Source organism: Peromyscus eremicus, chromosome 1, assembly GCF_949786415.1.
Source record: "Peromyscus eremicus chromosome 1, PerEre_H2_v1, whole genome shotgun sequence".
NCBI classification, from domain to species: Eukaryota; Metazoa; Chordata; class Mammalia; order Rodentia; family Cricetidae; genus Peromyscus; species Peromyscus eremicus.
The window spans coordinates 51216629-51231695 of NC_081416.1; the positions used below are offsets into that span (position 1 = coordinate 51216629).

Below are 15067 nucleotides of genomic sequence, written 5' to 3' on the forward strand. Positions count from 1 at the left end.
AGGCCCTGGGGTATGGCTGCTCTTTTGCTCTGTGGTCCTGGTGGAATAGGGAGTTAGCAAGGCCAGCTCCCATGAGATTAAAAGGGGCCTACATCCTGCCTGGTCTACGCTCAGGTCTACCCTGGATTTGAGAGAGTTCATGGTCTTGATAATGTGGTGGGTCTCCCCATCCTCAGCCCTTGACAAGATCAACACTGAAGTCAGCCGCCCACCCTGAGACAACAGACATTTAGGCATGGAATTTATGTGTGGAGTACGTAGGAAAGCCCTTTGGGTAGTTGGAGTCTCGAAGTGATGTCATTTCTGTAGTGGTCCCAGGCAACCCAGGAAATAAACTCATCTTTCAAAGTTGCATGGTATGACTGGGTGTGCATTTTGTCTACAGGCAGGCCTGACCCTGGTTGGAGGAGGGGCTGGAGTGCAGAATGACAATTGTCTTAGGGGAGTCTGCAGAGGAGACAAACCTCTGGGTGCATGAGCTGGAAAAGAATGGGCCGCTCAGTGTGGCCCCCTCCCCCCTCGGTCGAGGCCACGGCTGGAAAGAGGGAGCTGTGGTCAGTGCCCACAGCTGGGCCTCCAGCAAAATCCCACTCTATATACCTAAGAGAGGCAGCTCTGAGAACCGCCCCCAGAGGGACAAAACCTCATTGTGAAGCACCCGCCGGCCTGGGCACCCCCTCCCCCACGCCCTCCTCGGAGGGCCACCACAAGCCTGCTGACTGGGCCACATCTGGAGCTCAGGCTCTGGCTGCCCTTCCCCCATGCTGGCCACTGAGAAAGAGGGAGGCAGGAGGGGCGCTAGAAGGGCTCATGGGGTCTCACTACCTGCAAAGCTAGGCTAGTTTCCCACCTTAGTCTGGTGGCCACTGACAGGAAGAGTCAAGAGTACTAGGCTGGTAGGTTAGTATCTTGATTAGACAGCAAGTTCTTCCACTTGTTATTGGGGTGGGGTGTGTGTGTGTGTGTGTGTGTGTGTGTGTGTGTGTGTGTGTGTGTGTGTGTTTTGTTTTGAGACAGGGTCTCACTTTGTAGCCCCCACTGGCTTTACACTCACAATCCTCCTGCCTCAGCCTTCCCAGTACTTTGATTACAGGTGTGTACCCCCATGCTGCGGTTACCCCTCAATTTCATCTTTCGCAAACAGTGGTATAGTGGGGTAGGTCTTTCTGGTTCTGACTTGCTGTGCTCCTCTGAGGTTATGCACTGAATCACTCTGTAGTGGGATGATTTGCTGGGTCTGGGATTCCAGAATTCTCGGCCTCTACACCTAGAGTTCTGAGGTTCACGGATTCCTTTGTTCACTTATTCAATGCGTATTTCCTGAGCACCTACTCTGTGCCAGGTAATGGGTGGGTTTTGTTTGTTTGTTTTGTTTTGTTTTTATGTCGAAGTTATAGCAGTGACCTCAAAGGCTTCCCATGAGAAGGAGGAGAATGGGAACAAAGTGAGAAGTGACATTCACAGGAAGGTGAGAAAGGCTGAGGTGGAGTGAGCAGCTTGGAGAGAATGCTGATGTCTGCTCTGAGGCCTGCCGGGAACAAGCATCATGGTGAACTAACACGTGCCCGTGGCCCTGAGGCAGATGTGGGCCTGGCATGTTTGGGTGATGGCAGGAGGTCTTGGTGGCAACAGTTTAGTGAGTAACGGAGGAAGCAGTTGAAGCTGAGGTCGTTGTTTCCAGTAGAGAGAGAATGCAAGGCCTGAGAAAACAGGGTTAGAGGTTTAGATACTGGAGGGCAAGGGGGACCACTGGCTTTTATCAAAGGCATGGTATGATCTGGTTTCTGCTCGATGAAGAATGATTTGGGAGAGCTGAAGAAGAATCATGCCGGAGAGATGCTGTGTGGTGGAGCCAGATGGAGGTGAGAGCAAGAACGGGAGACAGGGAGTGGCCTCATCCCTGCACGGTTTCAGATTAAACCTCCAGGTCTCTGTTCATCAGATAGGGCAGTGGGGGACCAGATGTGATTCTCACTAAACTCCGAACCCTACTAGCCTTGAAATCATCCACCTGCACTGTCCAATACCACCATGATCCCACATGACTAATTAAGCTCAAATTAAAATAAAATCAAACCGAAAAGTCAGGTGCTCAATCACCAGTGCCACATTTCAGGCGTTCAGCTGCCACTGTGGCTAATGACAGCACCTAGAGTATTTCCATCGATCCAGAAAGTTCTATATAGAAGCACTTCCTTAGATGGGAGTATCATTAAGCCTCAGTGTCCTCATCTGTAAATGAAAGTTATAATAGTTCCTTCCAGCCGCGTATAGTGGTGAACGCCTTTAATCCCAACATTTGAGAGGCAGAAAGCAGATAGTGAGTTCCATAACACCAAGAGCTACATAGTGAGACCTTGTCTCCGGGTGTGTGTGTGTGTGTGTGTGTGTGTGTGTGTGTGTGTGTGTGTGTGTGTGTGTGTGTGGTGTGGGGGGGGGGAAGTTCCTCGTTGGTAAAAGACCTGCCCAGATTAACTGAGGTAACACACCTGTAGAGTGCTCTGTGCTAGCCTAGAACATTACAAACATTCTTTGGTGCATGCACGGTGCTCTCACTGGGATAAGGTGGGTACCAAAAAGAATAAGGAGCCGTATCTGAAATCTGTTTCTGAAAAACCTTAGATTCACAATCTCCTTATCCATCCAAGGAGAGAGTGAAAAGCGGCTGATGCCTGCATCAAGTCCCAACGACTTCAAGGCGAGGGTTACGCGTCGAGCGCCCCTTGCAGGCGAGTGGCATCCCTGATACCTGAGATTGCGGCTCGAGCCTACCGCCAGAGGGCGCTGCGGGCGGCGGGCGGGGCGCGGGGCAGGCGGAGTCCGGGATAGGGCTGCGGGTAGCGAGCGTGAGGCGAGCCTGGTGGGACTGTAGCGGGAGCCCAGCCGGGACTGTCGCGCGGGCCGCGCCGGCGATGCCGCGCCCCCGGGCCAGGCTGTAGCGGGGCTGCGGCCGGAGCGCACGCGCCGGGCAGGCGGGCCATGGAGGTGGTGGACGAGACCGAAGCGCTGCAGCGCTTCTTCGAAGGTGAGAGACTGCGGGGATGGCTGGGCGACCAGCCTCTTACGGTGGGATATGCCAGCCGATCTCCCTGAGGACAGGACTCCCATGGGGTTACCACCATGCAAGGACCCCCAGAAAGCCTCCTTTGGGCAGGGACTCTACTCCAGACCAGCAAGAGCGAAGTGAATGACTTCGAGATTGGTAGTCTCCAGGAGGTGTCTGCCCATGCCCGTTGGACTTGGGCTTCCCGTCCACCCTCAACACTCAGCTTCACTGGGGATGGGTTACCTTCTGTGCTAAGACCTCCTTGGAGCCTTTCGGGTCCTGCAGTCCCCCTAAATGGTGACACTTCAATCCTCAGCACACTTCTCCAGCCTGGGGATCCTGTATCCGCTTCCCTGCTACTCCATCCATGCCAGGCTCCCACTCTGTCTATTCTGGACTTCCCATAGCCCTTAAGACTGGGACCTCAGAGCCTAGCCTACCTCCTAGAAGGTGGGACCTCCTGACTGCTTCCTGGAGGTTGAGACACTCCTGGAGACTGTGATGCCCTTTGAGACTGTCACCTGTCTTGGGCAATGCTGCTTCCTCCCCTAAGACTGAAATTCTCCTTTAAGCAGCTATTGCTTCCCTGCCTGGGGCAAGGCCCCCTCTTTAGTATGCTTTCCTAGAGATGGAACCCCCTTGAAGCTGGCATCTCGGCCACCAGCTACCTCTGCTCTTAGAGACCTTCACGGTGCCGTAAATGGCACCCCACCAGCCCCATGAGGCTCCTCAGGGCTGGGTCCCTCACACCTGACACAGGAGTTCTGTTCCCCCCCACCAGGAGTGACCTGGTCCCCCCTCACCTTGACCTGAAAAGGCCCTTTTCCAGTGGAATGGATGCACGCCCCACTACATTTTTTCCTCACCCCTGCATTTCAGAGTCTGTTTCTAGTCTAAATACCGCCTGGGCTCTTCCTGAGCAGCTCCTGACCCTCTTCCAGGACTGCCCCTCCCCCCCAAGAGCTGGGTTCGGGAGGGAAGGGACTGGTGGGGGAGGGGGAGGGGGAGGTGCAGGCTGACATCTCCCAGCCTGCTGGGTTTCTCAGACCCTCGCTGGAGTATGGGGCCAGGATCTTGAGCCCCTTTTGTATCTATCCCCACTATGCTGGGAGCCTAGTCCTGCCCTACCCTCTTGCTAGCCCCTAAGCTAACATCCTGCTCCTAAGTACGGGAAGAACCTTCCATGAGCAGAACCTGCTGCTCTGGAAGTACCAGGCTGGAACTGTGAGTTGTGAGATGGAAATCAAGACCCAAGTTTAAAGCCCAGTGCCTAGTTCTGGAGAGATTTCCCCAGGGCAAGAGACCTTTCTCTGTCTCTGTTCCCCTCTCTGTGACTTGGAGAAGCACAAAATGGATTTTTTTTGCCCACTCCTATTTACTGAGCAGCCCAGGAAAGGACAGCCCAAGTCTCAGCCATCCTCACTTCACGATTCTGAACACCCATGCAGAACAAGTCCTAAGAGGTCCCAACACCTTAGGCTTGGACTGGATTCAGCGATCAGTCACTGAGGCAGCTGGGCCATTTGAGGGTGCTAGACAGCACCCCTCGACCCCAGGAGCTCTCTTCCCGACGTTGTGCATAGGTTAGGAGTGCTCAGGGACCTTATGAGGAGTAAAGACCTTGGGAGAGGGGAGAAGTCAGTGGTCCTTGTGGGGCACAGGTACTGATGGGTGTCTTGTGCTGTTTGGTGCTCTAATGACCTGAAGGTATCCCTAAGCTTCCTCCCCCACCCTACCCCCACCTGGGCTCTGGGCACAGGGGCGGGCCTAATTGGCCTGGGCTCCTCACTTCTGAGCCAAACTTTCCCTCCTGGCCTGGGGAGGGGGGTGGGAGGCTGACGCCACAGCTTAGCCATGCGGCCGCCTGGCAGGGAGGCTGTGCTGCTCCCTCCAGAGAGATAAGAGGAGACTCAAGAATGTCTGTGGGGAGCAGGCGGGGTGTGGGGCCTGCTCAGGAGGGCTAGGCTTCAGAAGTCTCCCAGAGCCTGGGAATAGGGGCAGGGTGGGTGGGCACCTGGTTCAAGTCCTCAGGGAAGGCTTTGGCAGGGAATGCACTGGGTGGTGAGATGGAGGTTCTCCTTGTGAGGTGAAGGGGCCTGAGGGAGCAAGCACAGAGCTGTGGTGTGCTCCCAGTGTGAGTGAGACCCATCGAGGAAGTGTAAAGCCTTGTTTTATGGATGCTGATGTGTCATTTTCAGCTCCTGGTGACAGTGTGTATGTGCTCTCACACTCAAATGGGGGACCCTTGAGTCCTCATCCAGATTCCCACATGGCCTCAGTCATTCCCTCTGGATAGTGGGCAGAGATCTCCATGGTTTGGGTTCTGGGCTGGGAGACAGACATCCCTTGCTGAAGGGGCAGTCTCGAAGAGTCCCTTCTCCTGCCATGGTTCCCACTGGCTCAGCACATAGGGGCATATCCTGCCCTGCTCTGAGCAGGTAGTAAGACTGGGGGCTAAGGCGCTTTAGGCCTTTGGTGGGAGGCTGGGACAGAGCGTCCCCCTCGAGGCTGGTACAGCTGGGTCCCCGTGACTGCCCAGTTAATCCCCTGGAGATAGGCACCAGCAGTTCAGAGTGGAGGGCACAAGGCCTGTAGAGAGTGGACCCTCCGGGCAGGATGCATTGGCTCCCAGCAGGTAACTGGGTATAGGGGATGTGGCATTTCTCTTCACCTGATTGGTGGGGGCCCTGACATCTCAGAGCCAGGTCAGGGATGGAGTAGGACCATGTTCAAAAGACTTGACCAAGACCTCTAAGGGCTGATTCATGCTGGGTCACTAAGAGCTGTGTGACCCTAGGCAGAGCCTTTGACATCTCTGGGATTTTTTCCTCCCTTGGAACATAGGAGTCAGTGGCAGAGGGCTCCATGGTAACCTCCTCTCTTGTGAACCTTCTGTCCCAATCCTGGGAAGGAGGGGCACTTTAGTATGAAGAGAAGGTTCTGGGTGGAGGCAGCGCTGGTGCTGATGTTAGAGGGATTCAAGTTGCCAGGCTAGTGTCCCCAGATCAGTTTTATGGTGGGGGCAGGGTGGTTTGGATACAGAAGGGAATTGGGTCTCCAGCAGATTTTGAACAGGCCACTGAAAGTGGCTGGTGCTGGCCTCTGGGAGCCTCCAGGGCTGGAGGAGGAGGCCTGAGTCTCACCTTTTCTGAACCCCAGGGTGAGCCTGAACTGATGCTCTCCTCTCTGGCTTGTTTTCTTGCTAGGGTAAGTCTGTTAGACCAGAGTAGGAGCTTCTAATGGGATCATTTTTAGACATCCAACAAACACACACTCATGGCCTCCGATGGGATGAGCAAAGTAGACTGCAGAGTCCTGGGTGGGCGGAGGGACGGAGGGAGAGCCAGAACGAACCCATTTCCCACGGGCCAAAACTGAGGTTCTGAGAGACAAGGCTAGCTGGGTAGTCTAGGCTGACTTTAGTCCCCAGCTTTTTCCTCGGCCAGCAAAGCCTTGTGGAAAGGGCAGCCAGGTGGGACAACATCCTTGCATCCTCTCCAGAGGGCAGAAATCTCAGGTGGAGGCTACCTGGTAACTCAGGAGAGACGATACCACCCATCATCTGCTAGCTGGGCTGTGAGATGGGGGTGGCTGTATGGCCTGTGTCATCTGTCATTGGTGATACACCCAGAAGCAGGTGGGTAGGGAGACACCAGATGCCAGCTTTCCTTAATCCCTCAGATTCTATTTCCTGGGGAAGAGACAAGAGGCCTCCTGGGCCCCCCGGAGCCCACCCCCAGCCCTACTCAAGACTTACGTCCCAGCCCCAGTCTGTAGTGAGCTGATGTCTGGGCCCACCCTTCAGGCCCTGAGCCAGGTAGGAGGGGAGAGATAATAGAGGGGGTCTGACTCATCCCTATGTCCCCACACCTATCACAGAGACACACAACACAGGGCAGGCAGGAAGTGCTCCCTGCCAATAAAGACCATGATCAATCGATCCTCTATATGTAACAGGAGCCTTGGGTGGGGATGTGTCATGGAAAGCCACTCTCTGGGAGTGGCTGGGGTCATATCAGGGGTCAGGAGAGTTGGTTACCAGCCCCTTGGTCCTAGGCCTTTCCTCAGTCTGGGGGTGCTGAGCAGAGTACCCCTTGAGGTCTTAGGCAGAGCCAAGAAGGCGGTTTGGGGACAGACCACTCTGGGTAGAATGGCATGTCCCAGGGAGACCTGCCCAGACAGCTCCCAAAGGGTTACATCTCTGGGGGCCCTGGCAGCAGAGGCTACTGGGTAACCACCAAGCTAGGCTGCTGATTGGCTGTTGCCTTTGGACTTTGCCCTCCCTGATAAGGACAAAGCAGAAATCATTAACTGGATTATTAACCGGGGTGGCCCCGCCCTGAGTAGACAGCCTGCCTTCCCTTCCTCCTCCTCACGGCCTAGGCCTCGGGCACTCCTCCGCACCTCAGTTTCCCTCAGTTGGCATGGCTCCTCTCCCAGCTCAAGGTCGCCAGCCATTCCCACTGGGTGTGGGTGGCCCATTGATCAGGGACGGGGACAGTGGGTGCAGGGATTTTTGTGTACTCACTAGTGGGCAGTGGGGGCTGCAGCTAGCCCTGTTATCCACATGACTCTCCTCTTGGGTTTGTCACCACAGCTGGCTGGGCTCTATTGTCTCAGCTGTCAGAAGGCAGCACAGCTGGACTAGTTAGCGGTCACCTCCCAGAGCTCCTGTGGGGTTGTGTAAGATAGTGCCTGGGAAGGGCCTGGGATAGTGCCCTGACGACTGTATAGCAGCCCTATTTAACTAACATCCCAAGGACTCCCACAGCCCCTTTGTGTGGCCTGGGATAGACGGCGTGTGCCCATCCGCAGGTTGGTTGACCCACTCATGCAGTAGGTTGATGCCTTAGACTTGGGTTCAGGTTTTACAGCTGGTGCTATGTGCTTTGAGAGAGACCTTCACCCTCTCTGAGAACCTTACTCCAAGAGGAGGGCGGTCGTAATCTGCTGAGTGGATTCTGCATGCAGGCAACTGTACTGTGATAGGCCTGGCTTTGCTTTGTCTGGTGTGACAGGACCAAGCGTGTCTCCTCCTCAGTCTCGGAGATGAGGAACCTGTTCTGTGGAACAGAGAGGAATTTGATCTCAGCCTGTGGGGTGTTTGGGCTAGAGTGCTCTGAAGATGTTCTTCATGCAGACCTCAACACAGCAGGGGGATAGTTTGTAAGACCCCTTTTCCAAGAGGAAGGAGCTGAAGGTGAGGTGCCATGCTCACACAGGGTAGCCGCAGAAACAGGAATGGGATTCTGGACCACAGTTGGAGCTCTCCTAGGGTAGGTAGGGAAGGGGAATCTCATTGCATACTGAGGGGCCTGACCTGCTGGTCGCCATGATAGATGATGTCCATTCAGCCTTCCTGGACCACACAGCCCTCACTCACATGGTCAAGGCTACAGAGAGTGAGCAGGGAGACCCAAAGCGTACCCAGGTCGGGGGGGGGGGTGAGAAAAGTGAGGGGGGGCAGAAGAGGAAAGCGCCTAGGTGGGACACAGTTGGCTCCAGAGCCCCTGCTGGCTTATAGGATGCTTGACCTGTCCTTGTCCCCGGTGTCCTGCCTTCCCTTTGCCTCTGTGCAGGGTTTGTGGCCTCTAAACCACCCACCGAATGAGGCTGGTTCTGGGGGACTTGGGCCGGTGACGTGGATTTGCTCAGTCCTACCTGACTCCAGCTGCAGCTGGGGGAAGGTCTGACTTTGGACTGTGAGGAGAGGATAGGAGCAAAGAAAATGGAAGAAGCTTGTGCTGGGGGACCCTGACCCAGGAATATGAAACTGTCTTGGGAGCCTGCTGTAGGCCAGGCTTCTTAGTGTGCATGCTGCACTTGAGGCATGCCTTGGAGGTATGTGGAAATGTAAACTTGGGCCAACAGGCTTGGGCCTCACAGGCTTTCTCATTACAGCCTGGCACCCATGAAACTACAATGAAAAGTCTGGGGGATGTAGCTCAGCTGGTAGAATGCTTATCTGGCATGCACAGAGCACAAACCATCCCACCGAGTCCTTAAGTCCAAGCTACAGTTGTCTGGGTTCCCTCTCAATTCTGTACCAGAAAGAGAAGTGGCCCCCCCCCACCAGGCCCGGCCTGCCATCAGGGACTCGGCTCTTCTAGGAGAGTCAGAATCTCAGCTACCCCTGGGCTACAGCTACATCATCCCCCAGTTCCCACACAGCCATCACCTTATGCTCAGAATAACACAGTCTGAACTCAGCACCAAGATGCTCCTGAAGCCGGCCAATCTGTAGTCAGTTCTGGGGAAACCCACGCTGTTCCCAGAGACTTGCACTTCACTTTGGGGGCCCAAGGCTCTAACTCTAGGGGCAAAGAGAGCCCCACCCAGTACCTTTGAACCTTTTTCACAAGAACCAGGGTGGACCTGCCACACAGACTGTGGGAGGATCTTGCAGCATGGAGAACTTGGCTCTTCATCAAGTACTCCTGTTGATTTGTGTTAACACACCAGCATGCCCTAGGGGTACAACTCCAAGAAGAGATCTGCAGCACACACCTGCATGTTCTCCATGGGCCCCTTCCTTTGTTCAGGAAGGTTTCTTCAAGCTCTCACAGTGCCTCGCTTCAGAGACGAAACAAACATATGCCCCCTGCCACATGCATTTGACGTTCTAAGGGACAAAGTCAATTAACAAGTTAATCCAGCCAGCCCTCCTTCTTTGATATAGGGTCTCATGTAGCTCAGGCTTGAACTTAGTGTGTACCTGGGCATGACCCTAAACTTATGATTCTCTTGCCTCTACTTCTGAGTGTTCAATTTACAGGCATGTTCCACCATACTCAGTTATTTGGTGCTGAGGATCAAACGTCGCTGCAGGCAGGCTATGGTGCCCCGTCTCTCTGGTGGGGAGGTGTGGGGAACGCCAACAGCCGTGATTTAGGCTTAAGGATTTGCTAGGGCTAGAACTGCATTGCTGTCAGGTGTGGCTGCTGGGCCAGAACTGACTGAAAATCGGATGCATCAGTGCAATGAACTGCTTTTGCAACCAAGTATCCGAGCTGCAGGCATTTGATCGAGAAGGCTCCAGTCTCAACTTGATCCGAGCCAGCAAGCAGTTCTGGGTATTAATGAAGATAGAAAGTCCAGGCCCAAGGATTGTGACAACCCACTGTGCCTTGCCTCTGTGTGGACTGATTGGAGCTTGTAGCTCAGTTCACATCGGGAGACGGGCCATGGCACGGGGGTCCTCCGCGGCTAGGTGGCTGGGGAACGACTGCCTGGGCAGGCTGGGAGGAAGGCACAGAAGGCATCCCTACTGGGGTATGCTGGAGAAGCAGTATAGTCCTGGTCACATACCTGGAGGGACTTAGGGGCTCTCAGAAACGCAAAGGTACGGGAAAGTTCAAAGGCACCAGTAAAGCTGAACTACATAGTCAGAGGCAAGAGGGCAGGAACGGAGTAGGGACAGTGAGAACAGAGCGGCTATGTTGACTGAAGGATAGCTTTCTGGGGTGCCTGACCACCCGTGTACACTTGGTGGAGAAGGATGCAGAGGCTCGGAGGGGTCAGGAAGTCACTCTGCAGCTAAGCTGAGGCCCACGCTGGTAGCCAGGCCTCTCAGAGAACCACAAGGATACCAAGGTAGGAAGCATCTGACCAGAGCCACTGCTGGAGTCAGGGTATCCTCAGACACCTGAGGTTGACACTCAGTCAGTGCCCTGGCTACCCTGAGTTCAGATCAGCCCACCCTGCCCATGGCCACGTGGCTGACGGGATTTCCGCCATGTTTGAGGCATGAATTGACAAGTGTTCCATTGACGGGGCAGGGGAGGGGGTAGGCAGGGCACAAGACTCCCACTGTGTTGTGTCCCCACCCTCCCCACCCCCCAGGACAATGGCCAAGACTCAGCCAGCAGCCACAGCTGGTGGGGGGAGGCATGAGAAGGGGGACAGGGAGGGTCCAGGGTGGAGGGAGCACCTGGGCCCCTGCCCGCTCGCCTCCTGCACCTGGCTTGGGTGTCCTGGTTCCCTTGTGCCTAGATGAGTAGTCTGAAAAGGAGGAGGAGAAAAGGAGAAAGGCTATTTTCCCACAGCCTGGACCCTGGCCTGCCTGGGAAGAAATGGCATCTGGGTCTGGCTCTTGTTTCAAGCAGGTAATAAAGGGCCTAATCAGTGTGGAGGCTCTGCAGGACAATGTGGAACATGGAGAGGCCCTGTCTAACCCTGGCCTCCAGGTCCTACATGGCCTGTCCAAGGTCTCCAGGCCTGGTAAGGCCACCTCTAGTCCCTGGCTCATCATCTGGTTCATTCATTCATTCTGTGACTATTAGTCTTGCCTGCTGTATACTGGGATTCCTTTTTAGGGGGAAGGAGAATTTGGTTTTTCGAGGCAGGGTTTCTCTGTGTAGTCCTGGCTGTCCTGGAACTAGCTCTATAGACCAGGCTGGCCTTGAACTCACAGAGATCTACCTGCCTCTGCCTCCCAAGTGTTGGGATTGAAGGCGAGCATCACCACCGCCCGGCTGTATACTGGGATTCTTACCTTGCAGAGACACACGGGAGCCATAGCCTCATTCCTGCCCTGGAACTATAGACAAGACATTCACTCTTGGCCTCAGTCTCTTCCCTTGTACAATAGAGGACAGCGGCCTCATGGGAGAGATGTTCTTTGGAATGTGGAAGTCAGATTGTGGGCACTCACTCCCCTTCTCCAGGGCGGTGTGAGCCAGCTGGGGGAGCAGGTAGACAGCCTGACACGAGAGGAGAAGAAGGGCAAAAGGAAGAGTCGCGGAGGCCACTTGGGCTGGGATTTTGGACAATAAAAACCTACAAAGGAACGGGAGTTGGCTTTCTCTGGTGGAGACAACAGCATACGCAAAGGCCTATGGGTGGTGTGTTTGTCCCTGACAGGAAGGAAGCAGGAGCTGGGCTCCAGACAGTGGCACAGAGGAGGAGGCTGAGGGGCAAGAGGAGGGCAGCCAGTGCCAGGCTTTGGACAGCCGAGGGGTTCTGGGTTTATCATTTGCTGGGCGAATTTGTTGGCAGGTTTTGCGGGGGGGGAGGATGGATACTGACTGGTGACATTGGGGTACCACTTTCTGGACGTGGGGCCTTGGGTGGCCTGTGGCAGGGCAGTGCTCACTTTCCAGGTGGTCTTGAGGATTGGAGGTGGGGGGCATGTGTCCTGTCCCGAGTCTCCAGCCCTACGGGTGCTCCTCATTGGGATCCAGTGTTCCTTGGTTCTCTTGAGAGTAGGGCAGCACTCCTAGAGTGTTCCTTGAGGATTGTGTCCTCTCCTGGGCCCTTGGGGAGCCCTGTTCCAGCCTCAAGATCCCCGGATTTCCACAAGCCTCTATGCCAATAGAGATCGGTTGATTACCAGCTAGACTGGGACCCTTGCACGGTGTCTGGGCTGTGTGGGGAGAAGGAAGTAGGGGGATCCTGCATGCCTCAGGAAGCCTCAGCTTCTCCCCCTCCAGAGCCCAAGACCCACCTCACTCTGCCATCAGCCTCCTCCTCCCACCTCGGTCCTCCCGGACCCTGGCACGAGAGGGTCCCTCCTCCCCTAGCCACATCTGGTTCTTGTTAGGGTCTCCCAGGATGCCTGGGCCTGAGGCCCCCATCCCCCTGGGGGAGGTGGATAGGAGGATTAGGGGCGATTAGGAGTGCTCCTGGCCAGGGAAGGAGGGGCCCAGGAGGAGGGGCTAGGATGGTTATAAACAGCAGCCCATGACCGCGTCAGCCCATCACTCACCCAAGGTGCCAAGTTCAGTCTCAAAAACCTGCAGCTTCAGCAGCTGGGGCAGAGTGGGGGTGGGGCCCTAGGCTCTCCTCCCTTCTTCAGAGATCCTTCAGCAATGCTGTGGGGCAGGGACCGGGCTGGGAGAAGACACAAAAACATCAGCTACACCTTTCTCCCTGGGGTCAGATTGGCTCATTTTGCCGTGTGGCTTTGGGGGTGGGTGAGGGGTGATTTTTCTGAACAATGGAGACGGAGGTAGTAACACCAAGTTCGTGGGAGCGACTGAGGGGTAAAATGCAGTGTGTAAGGACTTGACTAGTGCCGGACCAGAGAGTGTGAACCTCCCTATTGTCATCAGCACAGCGTGAGTTCAGGACTGGTGGGCACTTCATAATGAGCTGCCATGGCCAACAGTGCCACTTCCCTCATTGTTCCCAGGGGTTGCTAGGATTTAGTGACACCGTACCTATGAAGTCGGCAGAATGCCTCAGCTCTAGTGAACTTGGTGATGAATGTGGCACACAGTAGGCACTCAGTTATTGGGAGCTGTGGCTACCAGAAATGAGTGAGGTGGAGTCGGGGCTTGGGCAGACAGCCTGGCCGTGTGCAGCCCCACAGGGCATGGTCGGCACTAGCTAGGCATGGTGGGTGGGTACCCTCTGTTCACAGCCAGGGTGAGCCTGGGTGGGGGTCAGTAAGAGGCCCTGGCCTGTCGCAGGCAGCGTGTGACTCCTAGGAAGGCTTAGCCACTCATGCTCATTAATTCATTAATCACCTAAGCGGGGTTCAGCATTCTTCAAATGCCTGCTGGGGCCAGGGAGGGGCCTGGGCTGGGGGCTCAGAGACCCTAGGGTGCTGGGTTCAGGAGGTGAGGACAGCTCCCCCACATTTGCAGGGCTCCCACTGTGTATACTGCACTTTATGATCCATATCGTTACAGCTTTACAGTTATCACAATTGCTCCAAGAAAACAGCTGTTCACTCCCCATTTTCCTAAAGCTACCAAGGCCCAAAGAGAGCATGACCTCCTTTAGGTCACACAGGAGGCTGAGTTGGGTGGGGTTTGTCCTGACCAGCCTGAGCCCTGTTCCCAGGACTCCTCAGAGGAGGAACTCAAGATGCCAACCCAGGACTTGAGGCTCTAGGGCAGCGGTTCACAACCTTCCTAACGCTGGGACCCTTTAATACAGCTCCTCATGTTGTGGTGACCCCCGACCCTAAAGTTTTTTTGTTGCTACTTCATAACTGTAATTTTTCTACTGTTACGAATCATAGTGTAAATATCTGATATGCAGGGTGTCTGATATGCAGCCCCTGGGAAAGGGTCATTCAACCCCCTTGGGTGGCAACCCACAGGTTGAGAAGCACTGCTCTAGAGGGTCGTTGCTGCCTCAGTGGAGCTGGCCAGCCCGAATCTTCGGTGTGGGTGGGGTGTCCACTGTTATCGAGGTTGACGCATCTCTCACGTCAGCCCCCTTATCACTCCTCCCTTTGGCTGCCCCCCTCCTCGCCCCACAAGGTGACCCTGGGAGAGGAAAGGCCATCACCACCCCCTCTCCTTCCTTGCCATGCCCAGGAGCCCTGGACTGCATTTCTTTGTCCTTCTCCTTGGTAGGGCCGAGGCCAGGGAAGGAGAGCAGGCAGGCAGGCAGGTGGAGGGTAGAGAGCGGAGCTCTGACCACTGCCCCTCCCTGTGTGAGGCCAGGACTGTGCCTCTCTCATTCCGTCTCCTCTGGAGAGTCGGGCTGTGCTCCCCACTTCCAGCATTGAGGTAGTGGGCCTAGCCATCAGAGACGGGCCTCCATGGCACTGCTGATCTTGGTCTCCAACTCTCCCTGAAGCTGGGGTCTGGGGTGCCATGGGTCCTTGAGTTCCTGGGCCCCAGGGTGTGTGTTTTGCCCAGCCAGACCTCATGCTTCCACATGCTCAAGGCTGGGTCTCCTAGAAGTACAGGGCAGGAAACTCATTCTCGGTCTGAGCCACTGGGGTGATAGGGTCTTGCTTGCTCCTCAGAGCACTCTGTAAGATAGAGGTTTAGATGAGAGGGAGCGAGATGGTCCTGTCATATAGCCAGAGAAAGGATGTGGAAGGACAAGAGTGACTTCTGTGTCCCCAACCCTACACATTGGGCTGTTGATCTGGGAAATCCTTAAGGGTTGTGGGCAGGCGTTATTTTTGGAGGGGCCTCAGGGGTGGACAGTGAAAGACCGTGCGTAGAGAGCAGCTGGGTCATATGTTTCAGAGAGCCTAGTCTGGGGAGGACTGGTGGGCGCTAGGCCTAGGGTCTTCGGGGAGCTGTCTCAAATCCAGCTGCCTCTGCTTTTCAG

General features: G+C 55.3%; 1 protein-coding gene across 1 annotated transcript in view; it reads left to right on the forward strand.

Moving 5' to 3' along the window:
• The first annotated feature begins 2979 nt into the window (after positions 1 to 2979).
• The window catches only part of Myrf (myelin regulatory factor), a 32380-nt gene continuing 20292 nt past the window's right edge, over positions 2980 to 15067 (forward strand). Inside the window, exon 1 of the mRNA XM_059252857.1 lies at positions 2980 to 3025. Within this exon, the coding sequence (XP_059108840.1) occupies positions 2980 to 3025 (46 nt within the window). The remainder of the gene's footprint in view (positions 3026 to 15067) is intronic.